The 13,298-nt window shown below is 35.9% G+C and overlaps 1 protein-coding gene across 5 annotated transcripts in view; it reads right to left on the reverse strand.

Moving 5' to 3' along the window:
- The window catches only part of LRP1B (LDL receptor related protein 1B), a 634,192-nt gene that overhangs the window by 119,167 nt on the left and 501,727 nt on the right, over positions 1-13,298 (reverse strand). For all 5 annotated transcript variants that reach the window (XM_030951951.1, XM_030951950.1, XM_030951947.1 and 2 more), the window contains exons 42-45: positions 10,256-10,445; positions 8,154-8,358; positions 2,717-2,909; positions 1,421-1,546 (exon numbers count right to left, since the gene is read on the reverse strand). In XM_030951951.1, the coding sequence (XP_030807811.1) occupies positions 1,421-1,546; positions 2,717-2,909; positions 8,154-8,358; positions 10,256-10,445 (714 nt within the window). The remainder of the gene's footprint in view (positions 1-1,420; positions 1,547-2,716; positions 2,910-8,153; positions 8,359-10,255; positions 10,446-13,298) is intronic.

Raw genomic sequence — 13,298 nt, forward strand, 5'->3', positions numbered from 1 at the left:
AATGAGGAGCATTTAGGACAACTCAAGCAGAAGAACAATGGAGAAATTATATCCAATTGTTATGCTTCTTTCTTGTTTCATTATAATCACTTCAGCAAAAATTCAGGAAGAACCAATGTCTGTTATACACAATAGCCAAGCCAATATAAATTGAAAGCATTTCTTGATTTGATTGAAACATGAAGAAAAAGTGCTGGAAACAGATTCTGAACAAGGTGAGATCTGGTCTTGAATATGATTTATTTAAAGGACTTCAAAAGTCCTTTACATTTGAAGTATTTTTATCTCTTTTCCCTCCATTTTCTAGCATTGTAAGAACTTATGGAGAATAATTATCAATTACATTTGTAGTTCATCTAGTTCAGCATCTTAGACGGCAATCTTTAGAAAAAAATGAAAATAATAAAAGTATATATAGCATAACCTGCCCTCAGTTTGACTCTAACTGGACACCCTTGTAGAGATTGCTTCAAACTCCATCTTGCAGAAACAAAGAATTGAAACGCCTTTCAAATGGTTTCTTTGATGACAAGTAAGCAGTCAGAGCAGTCATTACCCATATCATCATCTCTCAGAATTTCACTGAAGCTTTGTCTCAAGACTCTTGACTGGCAGTAAGTTACACAGCCTAATTACACCGTGAAAGGACAGTTAATTCCTTTTCTCAGCTGGAATTGCTAACTTTCAATTTTATTGAGTATCACTTGCAATTCTGTTAAGAAGAAAGGAACTTTTGATCTCAAAGCTAAACGGAAGTCTGTCTTGTTCCCATCCTTTCTGTGCTACTCTACCCCATCATTTAATGTCTTCTTTTTTTTTTTTCCTGATAGCTGAGATCAACATTTCCTGCAAACACTCTACAGAATAACTTAGAAGATTAAATCTTATTTCATGTCCTAGATGACAATTTAAACACGGTTTTACCTAAGAGCAATTTTAAGAGTTGCGATGCATTTGGAAAATATAAATGCCATATAATTATAAAATAAATTGTTAGGCATGTGAATTCATCTGCTGAACTTCTCTCACTTCCGCTGCCAATCACTGGTTTGACAACATAGATAGGTGAGAAAGTGCTTAATTAAGGTTCAACTTCAGTACCTTATCCCACATAACCCTAGGGATGGATACATACAGATATTTCTATCTTAGCAGTAATTGTGATAAATACATAAAAATTCTATTAATAGGAAACAGCAACTCATTACCATAATAGGAGTTTAAGGAGAGTTTTAATACCCCAAAAGACTCACAAGACAAAAGAGTTAAAAGCCTGGTTGGTGCTGAATAGCACCAATAGAAAATAGATCAATTTTTTCAGTATAGACAAGAAATAAAATGAATGGCTTGGGCCAACTGTCCTATGAAAGCCAAGTGCCTCACAGCACGGAAAAGCATCGTGTCAGCCACCATTACTTACTCACACATCTGTTATCATCTATCAGGACTCTGTCCCCTCTGCACGAGCAGTTCACTCGTCCATCAGGCGTCAGAAGGCACAAATCATGGCAGCCTCCATTCATTTGTGCACAGGGAGATAACTCACCTGGAAGACAAAAGACAAGAGATGAACTTTATTTTATTAAATTTGCTTCAGTGGCCAATGTCTTTGAGGGAGAAAAAGTCACCATATCTCAGATTCATGGGCAATTGATTCGGGTTTTATCAGTCAGATGAAAATGTCAGCATCCCTCAGATGCTGGCATGCTAAAGATAAACAAACACCTGGAAAATAATAATTTAAAAAACCTGCAACATTCAAAACTGCAGAAATTTGACAGGAAAGTATTTAACTGCTATCCACTGAGCTCAACACCCATAGCAGAACATTCCGAATAACACTTATTTACTTAGCGTCCTGGGTTGTAAGATATGTGTGTACTCTATTTGCCATCTGTTAGAGGTGGGGCAGTTATCTTCTGTTCATTGGGCAGTTTTCTTTATCTCTTCCACAAACCAATCCTCCCTCTGGGAAATACCTTCTGTTAATGGGCCATTAATTATTAATTATCTTCTGTTAATGGGCCAGTGAGCGTCCCTGCATGGCTGATAAAATTCCATCATCCCATGGGGAGAGGCTCTGCCCAGGGGGAGGAGTCAAGCATTCCTACCTGGATACAATCTGACATTTGGAACACCAGAAACAGCCTTTTCCCACTGGATTCCCAGAGGAGCAGCTTTCTTCTCCACTCCATTCCCAGAGGAAGACCAGGCCCATCTAAACCACCACTGCACCTTCAGAGAAAACTCCACCCTTCTAAAAGATCACTGCTCCACCAGAATGACACCTGTCATGGCAGGAGGGCTGCAGCCACCATTTAATGGCACTGCTGCCACCACCCTAACCCTTAGGGTGTCAGGTCCTATTCTGACTCTGTCAGTGGATATTTTTTTTGTTTGTTTGTACTATTGCATTTGTATTTTAATTTTCCTAGTAAAGAACTGTTATTCCTATTCCCATATATTTGTCTGAGAGCCCCATAATTTCAAAATTATAATAATTTGCAGGGTTTGCATTTTCCATTTCAAGAGAGGCCCCTGCCTTCCTTAGCAGACACCTCTTTTCAGACCAAGACACCTGGGAGAAGGTTATACCCCATCTTTTCTTAAAGAAAGAATTTATGAAACACCATGAAACGCTTTTAACTCAGCTAAAGGTAAGTAAAATCCCTGAAACGAATGGTATTGGCATTAGGAAAACTGCTTTGTGGCTTACAGCTGTTGGTGTCATTGGCAACAGCGATGATTCCCATGGGCTGGTGCGGGATGTCGGAGCGCAGAACTTTGGTGTCCCCTCCCGTGTATTTGCTGGAACGCAGGATGGCTCTCCTCACTCCATCTGACCAGAAGATGTACTCGTCATACACAGCCAGGCTGAGGAAGGTGCCTGGGCCAGACTTGACAATGACCTAAAATGCAGAAGTGCAGAAGAGAAACAGGAGAGGAAGTGCTGTCACTGAATGAGAGGATTTTAAAGCGCAAACTGCGACTCCCATGATGTTTAGGCAAAACACTTAATACTTTTATACCTGCAGCACCTGGGGAAACGAGATAACAGCACTTAAAATGTATTAAAAAGATGCCACAGGCATCCAAATTTCAGAAAACCAGGCATCTGTTCCTTAATTAAAAAAAAAATCACAGTTTATCTAAATGTGCCTGTAAAAATACCTACTCAACACTTTACCTGCTTAATAGCTCCAACAGAAGGGAGAAGAGGTTCTTTCAGCATGGCTGAAAGTCTAAAATTCAGTCTTTAGGAAGCAAAGTGAACTGAAGAGCTTTAGAACTGAAAAGTACTCACCACATCAGCACATTAGAAACTTGAACCCTAGACAATAAATGTTTCAGGTTTCCCAATTCAGAAAAAAAAATACAATCTCACCACAATAATAACTAATTTAAAACCCAGAAGGAACAAATGAATTGAAGGTCACTATATATTTTGAAAAAAACTATCACTATAAGGTCACCATAAGGTTTGAAGAAAATTCTAGAAATACAATTAATTTTATCTCAATCCAAATCACAGCTCCTGTAAAATATTTGCATATGTTCTTTCTTTCCATATATCAGAATTAAAAATTTCACATGAACAGCTTCCCTTCTGAAGAATATGATGAATTTATATCAATTTTTTTAGTTGAAAGTTTAATTTTGGCTGAAGAGAATTACTGGAAGGGGGTTAATATTTCTCTATTAGATAATGGATATAAATAATACTCTTACTATTTTTATTTAATTGTATTCTAGGTTTCTCTGTGAAAAAATAGTAAGTTATATATATTTATAAAGTGGGAACAGTTCTCATCCAGGCTATGTAAAAAAAATAAAATCCTATGTCTATATGCAACTTATCATAGGGAAATTGGGATAAAACTAGAAAAATAATATCCTTTAACACATGTACTTAGATTACCATGGTTTTCCATCTGCTTTGTGTGCTTTATCCCCTTTCCCAGAGGGAGTGTATAACAGTGATGGGATTTCATGGAAATCTCCATGAATCAGCAATCCTTTGTGCTTGCAAGGGGATGCTGTGTGACAGCTCTTCAAAAAATGCTAGGATGAGAACAGAGCAGTAATAGTCAATCCCATATTTAATTATTAAATAATTCATTGTGGGCGTGTAGGAAGTTTTTCTCCATATGACAAATGCACCTACTATAGAGGACATCCAAATTTCATGCTGTGAAACAAAAGCCCCCAGTTTTGATACTACAGCTATGCCTTGGAGAATAAGAAGGGACCCAATTCTGCAGGCTTCAATACCAAGGGATGCTCCAGGTTTGCTCCCACCTGTGCCAGTTCAGGGTACCTCAATAATCTGCTAACATAAATAATTCTAGTCCTGTGCACAGGAGCATTCCTGTCCATGTTTAAATTCACTTCTACAGACAGAATGTCAAAATTGCTTACATTAATCAGATAATTATAACAAATTCTGCTTCACTATGCACATCATGTATTTCTGCATATTTTAAAGAGGGTTGGACAGCAAATCATTTTACCCAGTAAAGATTTCTTCCCAGTGATAAATATCCCAAGAGGGCAACTTTTCTCTACCCAACATTTTTCCAGAATGAAAAGTATTAAAAGATAAATGGGAATAAATTAATGGTAAAAGATTTTTTCTCTAATTGTGCGCATTTCCAGTAAGACACTTTTCATAATACACTCTGATAAGCTTGCAGTATTCATATTCAGACATTTCAGGGGGAAAAAAAATTAAAAATCATCTATGTTCCTGGAAGATCTTTATGAAATCTGACCATGCAGATTTTGCAGCCCTATATTCTTCTCTGTGATAGTGTGAAACTGTCCCAGTTGGAAAGATTTTATTGTTAAAACCAAGACTAAAGCACTGCCCTGCTCAGCTTTTTGTGCTGGGGAGCACTGTCCTAATTTATCTCAGCTTGTAACAACAGAATGCAAATTCACTAGAGAACTGATCATTGCTGTTCAGCCTTGGGAGAGCTGAGATCCAAATACAATGCCACAAAACCAAACATTTTTTCACTATGCTCATTGTATTTCATTTCCTGGAGTCTCTGTATTATGTCACAGCCCTATCCAAGGGCATTGATTTTATTCAAGTAACCAAAATAAAGACTTCATATTTGTATCAGCTTTTGGTCACCTTTACAGCTCATTAAAATTCTAATTTATATAATAACACTGAAAGTTGTGACAATTTTTTATTTCTATTTTTTTAATTCTAAATTTATACTTTCAACAACACAAGTACAATTTTACAACTTTAAGGAATCATGAAAAGACATCCCTACCATCCCTTCCACCTGCAAGAGTGGAAGTCAGACACATCCAAGAGTACATCCCAAGTTTTAATTCTAAATGCTACCAAACATCAGTTACAGGAGATAGTTCAAGCTCTAAGCAACAGGTGAAAATTTTTCTCTGGTTTCTCTGGTTTTTCACAAATACACAGCCAAACCTAAAGCTTGCACTTCTACTGTAGACTGAAGAAGATATCTGATAAAATGTAATTGAATAAAACAGAAGTTGAATATCAACTCTGGAACTTCTTGAATTGCATTAATACAGAAATTCAACAGAATAAAAACATACATCCTAAAAACTGAAAGCTGCAATTACTGGCAGGTTGCAATTACATGAAGGTTATAATTACCAGAAATATCTCTAAACCCGTATTGTTTTAACAATCATACCTATAGGTCTTCAAAATTATAACTGAGAACAAAACATTCCTCCTGGATGTTTAAAAAAATAACTGTTTACAGGAAGTTAATGATGTTTCTATTTTTTCACACATAAAATGTTACAAAATATTTCACACTGAAGAAGAAAAGCAAAAAAAAATCAAAGTATCTCATAATTTATTAGAAAAATAAGTCCAAGACTTGAAATTAGCTTTATTTGCTGAAAGCTCTGTTTCTGTGTTTATTAAAAAAATGTTGTATTTAAAGCACTAAGCAGCCAAAACCAGGTGTAGCCATAATATTAAATCCAAGTAAGGGCAGGCGAAAAAAGAGAAGAAAATGGGAAAGAATAATAATAATAAAAAAATGCCACTTTTTTAAACCAGAAGATTTGATGGAACAGAACAAAAAATGTTAAAAATCCAACCCCCCAAAAACTTCATATCTTTTAAGTAATAAGAAGGAACAATAATGACAAAAAATCTTCCAAACTTGAAAGAGCATTCCTGAAACAAAATACTAGTATTAAAATATCAGCTCAACACAAAAATCAATAAACCCTTACAATCCACTTCAAAGAGTCAGTTAGGTATTGCTAAATGATTTTCTACTAATTCATTGCACCAGATTATTGTGGTGGGCAGAATGAAGAAAGAAGCTGCTATCCGTAAGGAAATTCGTTACATTGCCATTAGCCTTTCCTGTTCTACTACCCAATTTCTACCCTTGTTAACCTAACTGAAACCAGAGAGCAATGAAGCAGAGATACTGGGGAAAAGGCTAATCTGTCTAAACAATTTTTGACAGCTGGTTGAGGACTGAAACACCCCAAAGAATCCGAGATCACCAGAAGAGCAGAACAATCATTACTTGCATCGAAGTCACAGAAATCAGGGATCTCATCCAGATGGACAGCACACAAGCAAAGTAAAACAACTGCCCTGGAAATATTATTTTTCACTAGGTTAATAATAGAGTCAACAGGCTGGGTTCTGGCATTGCTTGTGTCAGTAAAAATGAAGTAAAAATGATCTACAGCATGATCAGCCACTCTGCTGAAGTGCTGCTGGAGGCCAAGCAGCCTGCTGGGCTTTTCCTTCTGCCATATCAATCCTCATCTAAGCAACGCAGGAAGAGTGAGAACCCAGATCAGTGCTTTTGACAACAGAATCAGCTGATTATCCCACAACAGGTATTGGTGTAATACACCAGAGCTCCCAAAAACCCTTCAGAAGAGCGTGCTGGACTCAGATCATTGTGTCCAGGAGGTTTTTTTTTTACTGCAGTGGAGAAGAAGAGGTAAATTCTCAGAAAGCCAAACCAAGAGGCAAGGTACTCAGAAAAATTGGAAGTTTCAATGTTCAGTCACTGGGAAAACTCAACAATCCTTTTCTTCTTGCTGCTGCAAAGTGAAAGCCAAGGACCTGATTAAAAAAGTAGTATTTTAGTAATGCTCTCTGTAACTGTGGTATCATGTCCTACTTAATGTCTGTGATGCCTATTTTGTTATACCTTATGCAAAGATGAAGTTAAGCTATTTAATCACAACCTACTATTTACCTTGTACTTAACTAATTACCTTGTACTTCTGTTTTATGTTAATAAGTATATAGTCAGAGACTGAAAACTTCAGAATCCATTTGGTTCGTTTGCCAAGTTTTCGATACAGTTACTGCATCTGAAAGCATTACTGAGCTGTGGTCAATTTTTATAGAAGGAAAACAAAAAGGAAAAGCACATGCCTATCCATGCTGATTGTACTTCAGTTCTGCTCTTACAAGCTTGGCTCTCCTATTTTATGCTGCAAAAAAATTTGTCTAAAAATAGCATGGGGAACTACTGGATAAGATTCCAAAAAACCATGTAGTTTTCATTTAAGATGAGAAAAGAAAAATTTCAAAGTTCATCTATTGCATATGAAGCACTTTTAAAAAGTTAATAGTTATCAAAGTGAGATGCTGCACACTCTTGGAAAGCTGGGAATTGAATACAAGCTAGAACATGCCCTTCATTCATTATATCCTGAACTTTGGGAGGTACAAAGTCCCTGAAATGAAGATTTCAAGAAATATGAGAAATGTAGTGCTAAAGATGTAACAAAACCACAAGCATGGATTGACTGCCTTCAGCACAGTCCTAGTAAAAGATCTGCTTGAGCTGAAACTAAAAGAGTGTTCAAGGAGCAAAATACATTATGATGAAAAGACCAGTGGAGAGCAGTTCAATATTTGAAAATGTATAGTTAGAAAATATTAGAAATAAGATTTGAGTAACACTCAAGCATTACACAAAAGAAATTCTGAGCAAACAAAGCATTATTTGTATTTCAGTAGAGTTAAAAGTCTAATATAGAACTAATATTAGGAGAAAATTAGGAAATTATTAATCTTTCTGTAACAATTTCACTTTGAAGATATTAACGAGTGCAAACAAACATACAATGGGAATGCACGGAATATATGTTTTACTTACATATCTTTGTGAACCATCGTATTCACACCTCTCAATTTTCCCCAAGCTGCCATCTGAAAAGTAAAGTTTCTCTGCCCTGTGATCAATGGTGAGTCCATTTGGTGTCAGAATATCAGTGCTAATGATAACCTGGGCATTTTTGCCTGAGAGGGTGGATCTCATGATGCTCGGGAGCTGCTCATTCCAGTTAGTCCAAAACATTAAGCTGTATTAAAATCAAAATAACAAACAAAACCATAAGATACATTTTATAATTTAATTCTCTACAAAATGAGCAAAAGAGAAAAAAAAATAAATGCCTTCATAAACATCTCTGAATGGCATCTATAAATAATTATGATAATCAATAATGAATAAGAAAATGCAACAGCCTATAAATAAATTATATATATAAATTATAGCAGTTATGTAGTTCATTAATTTGCATAGGAGTACAATTCTTTTCTCTTACAGATCTGTTCAATCCTGATCTTCTCTCTGTAGTAATTTACCATTAGAGAGAGATACAAGCTGTGTAATGACATAAACTTGATTCAGCTAATGTGTATATTAGTAATATTTAACAGTGAAATTAATCTGCAGCTTCTCCCATGTTAGAGCTGTAATACAGACCCAAGGACTGGTGTGCAGAGAGTTGATAATGGGAAGAAAAGGACCTTAATGTGCTCTATAGGAGGCTCAGTCAGCCCCTTGTTGCTGCTAACAATGACAGAAAATGTTATGGACCAGGCTGGCGATGGAATTCTAATCCACGGACTGGCAGAACCTGCCCCTCCTCTCATTGCAATCTCCATCAGAGCTTTGGGGTTTATTGGTGGTACCTTGGTAATTGTATTTTATAGTGTAGCATAAACTCTTTACTTGCATTGACAGGACATAAAGTCACACATGGAAATATGCTCCACTATTCATGCAGCTTTGTACATTCAGCTAACACAAGTTAAAAATAGAATTTAATATGGCAGAAATGTTCCCCAACTTCCCCAAAAGACAGAGACAGTTACAAGAATAAGAAAAAGCAGGTTGTCTTTCTCCTAGAATTAACAGAGAAAATTTAAAGTACCACAAATATGTAAGACACTGAAGTAAAAAATAAAAATCCTCTCACTAACACAGTATTTTTGAGAGTGGGTGGAAGGAACTAAGTTAGACTTCTTTGCAGGATTTTTTCCATTGATACACACTTTTATACAACACTGACTTCTGTGATAAACACATGGGCCTCTATGTTGCACAGAAGAAACTCAGACTTCTCTTTGTAAGTGCTTAAATTAATTTTGGATTTTTTTTTAAACTTAAGCAGTAAGAGGGACAATGCCTTGTGAAGGCTGACCTAGAACAGAGGCTAGATGGAGTTAAAGAATAAAGTAGGGATTTATTAAAAGGCTTCTATGGATCCACCCTGGGCAGCACAAGAGCCCAGCCAGGGCTACACCCAAGATGAACAAAAATGGTCACAAAATGTCTGAGCAGTCATGGGGGTCTCTCACTTTTGCAAGTTCTGCTCCATTTGCATACTGGAGTTAATTGTCCAATTACAGCTTTAGACCATGAGGTCCCATCCTTCTTGTTTTTCTCTCTTCAGCCTACGTTGTTTATGCTCTTGGGCTGAGATTTGGATCATTTGTCCTTGGTCCCCAGCTAGAGAAGGAATTGTTTTGTCTCCCTGCTCTGCGAAGAGAGCTCACTATCCCCTAATATGAAACTCAGAAGTACACACTAAAGCAGTACAGAATCTGAAAAATATAAAAGCTAAAACCTGAGGCATCTGTGACATGTCTGTGAAAGCGACCACTCAGTAATTTGCATTTAGCTCACTCATAAGAAAAGCAGCTGGATTTTTTTTTACATTCCTTGAAAATGCAATGATTATTTGATCTGAAGCATAAGAACATATAAAACTTTGAATCTCACTTCTGCAACTTCTTTATAAGAGCAAGACAACAAAAGATATCAACAATAAAACATGTTAACATTTGCCTCCTAAACAGAGAAATCGAATCAACCTCCGTAGGGTTCAGCAATATTGGCCGACTGAAAGAAAGAAGTGTTGCTTGACCCCAGGCAAGAATTAGGACTGGCAGGAGAGATGTAACACCTACTTTTGGCATTCATCCAGGGCCAGCACGTGGGGGTGGTCGTCCTCAGCCATGGTGATGACGGCCTCGCGGTTGAACGCCCCGCGGCGCCGCTGATCCACGCTGTGCCTGGTGATGGAGGACGTGGTGGAGCTGGTCCAGTACAGAGTGTCCCAAGCTCTGTGGTAAGCCAGGCCCTCCACTGACCCAACATCTGCAAGGTACGGTGACAGAGAGGGCAAATCAAACTCCAGCCAATGGGTTGGTTTGGTTTGTCCTCAGAGGTGATCCTGCAGACTCGCAGGGTTCAGTTACTTCAGCTTATTAAGATTTTTATAATTACTTCTATTTATTTCTATTGCAATCAAAATCTTAGAATTTTCATAAATTTAAAACAACATAGAGGGCAAGACCACTGTTAATAACACTTTACCATATTTATTAATTCTAACAAGCATTAAACTGGTATTACCACTACAGTGTCCCCAGATGACACTTTAGAAACAACAAACATCTATTCCAGACAATAATTATTTTGTCTCATCTTCATATATCATTTAAACCAGGTCTTGGCATTCAACAGTTACTTGTATTATTTAGCACCATCTCTCAATGTATTTTGTAGCACTGACATGTTATACTAATAGGGATCAAAGTACCCTGTTGTTAACAACTGTATTGACTTTTGCTAAACACCTGAAAATTACTGAAAAAATACCAGCTCTGAAGGTCTCAGCATCAATATATAATTTTAATAAGCCATGACACCACACTCATTCATTCAACACAAAAAACTGTGAGCTAGGAAAAAAAAGGATATTAATAAGCAGCTAAAACATATATTTAATGTCCTGAAAAGATAAATTGTATTTAATCCCAATATATAAAAGTGACAGACTGTGAGAAATAGAAATAATTATTTTCTACCACTATTTGCGAATTACTACAGAAATATGTATGCTGAAAACTTCACTTATTATTTTGCTAGAAACAAATATTTTTAGACCAGAAGGTTCATACAGCTTATTAATGAGCTACAGAAGGCAAAAATCTAGAAATATCATTAGGATTATATTATGTTGGCTATTACAATTTACATTCAGCTTGCTGAAAGATGTAATTTTTACTATGCAATTCATACATACATTCCCAACTTTTTGACTTTTGGTTGATGACTTTGAAAGAGAAAACACTGAATCAAATTTTGAGACACATAAATCAAAACTATGAGGCCAATAATGATGTATCAGTTTTTTGTACTTTTCTTTTTAAAGTATTTGGCCATCCTCTGATATCACATTTTGTGACATATCTGTGGAAAAGTAGCAATGACTCATATTCAAGAAGAATCAACAGAAAAAAATAAATGAGATGACACTCCTTAAAGGGAGACGAATATGTGTAAAAAATAGTTTGCCCACTTATGAAATAGAATTCATGAAACAAACCCCATGTACCTTCAGCTCATCTACAAGTAACTCAAAATATTGAAATACAGTGAAGGTTTTAGAAATCACCAACTGAAATTCAAAGATAATCAGTTCTCTCAAATATAGTAACAGAGACTTCCATTAAATTTGTACACTGAATACAAATTCAAAACTACATACAATTCCTGAAACTAAAACAAATGTTCTTAGATATATGATTTAGCTACTAGGTTTCCCTATGTAGAATCACAACTTAGTTTCAATGGTCCTCATGGGTCCCTTCAAACTCAGATATTCTGTGATTCTATTAAAAAAATGACAGAGTTATCGACATTTTCTGACCAATTCTACACTGCATTTGTAAGGAACAAACCATCAAATAATTTATTACTGTTCACTTTTAAGATGACAGAAAAAATAAAAGAATATTTTCCTGGTGTAACCTCTTGAATTTCTATCCATTTTAGCTTTGTTTCCTGTCTGAATCTGTCAAGAAATTTCAGAGAAAACTGATTACAGAACATAGTCCAAAACTTTTCTGTAGCAGACAAAAAATAATGATGTTCTTCCTGCCACAGCAGGATGTGATCAACTCAACCATAGCTACAGGAATGAAAGTGCTCTTCAATGCCAGATTTGTTGTTTTATGAGCAATTCCTGTACTAAAGAGGGAAACTCAATTTTCCCAGGGGTATCAGAAAGCAAAGTTCCCCTTCTTACATCATATTGCAGTTCCATGCTTAGGCCTGTCAGTTGTGGTAGAAGAAGGTTTCATTTCAAGTTACTGTTTATAAAATGGTAATTTCTAAATTTTTAGACAACAGCCACATGGGAGGTTATGGCATGTATGGAGACAAGCAAACATTTAGCACACAGAGGGAAAATGTGTTAATAAATTATCTAAAATATGCAGTTTTGCAAAAAACAAAAACTTTGCCATACAAATTATTTCATACATAATTGAAGTAGAAAAACTCAGAGTAAAACAATAAGCTGTTCAGAAAAAAAATAATCAGAGGAATTCAATTGCTACAAGACAAAAAAAAAAATTAAAAAGAAAACTAACTGCTGCAAACACACACCAAATGCATTTTCCTAACTCCACCAAAAGCATTAATTCTGAAGGATTTACACCTGGCACACTCTTTTATTTGCTAATAAACTTTTAGTTTTATCATGTTCTGTACTTATGAAATTGACAACTCAACCAATATAGAAGTGACTCATTTAATAGCTTTAGAAAACTATAAATAAGGTGGTTTTAAAGTCAAGGGCAATGATTTAGAGAGTACTACAACTTTTAGATAAGTTCCTACAAAGGATAACACAAGTAACTTTGTTCTTGCTAGCATGTGGTGTGAGCTGGATATGGCAGCAGAGCACTTTTTTGCTAATTTATATGTTTCTAGATTAAATTTGTTTGGGTTTTGGGTTTTTGGGGTTTTTTATTTCTTTGTGGTTTTCTTGTTTGTTTGTTTAGTTGCTGATGACTCTCCAAATTCCTGTAAATCTTTTTATCAGTGATAAAACTGATAAAAAGGACAGATTTACCCTAGAAAAGGTTCTCTAGACTTTTGGCTGTTCCTGAAAACATTTCAGCAACTTTATATTTCTAAAGACAGGACATTGGAGAAGAT

This window comes from Camarhynchus parvulus, chromosome 7, assembly GCF_901933205.1.
Source record: "Camarhynchus parvulus chromosome 7, STF_HiC, whole genome shotgun sequence".
Classification (NCBI taxonomy): Eukaryota; Metazoa; Chordata; class Aves; order Passeriformes; family Thraupidae; genus Camarhynchus; species Camarhynchus parvulus.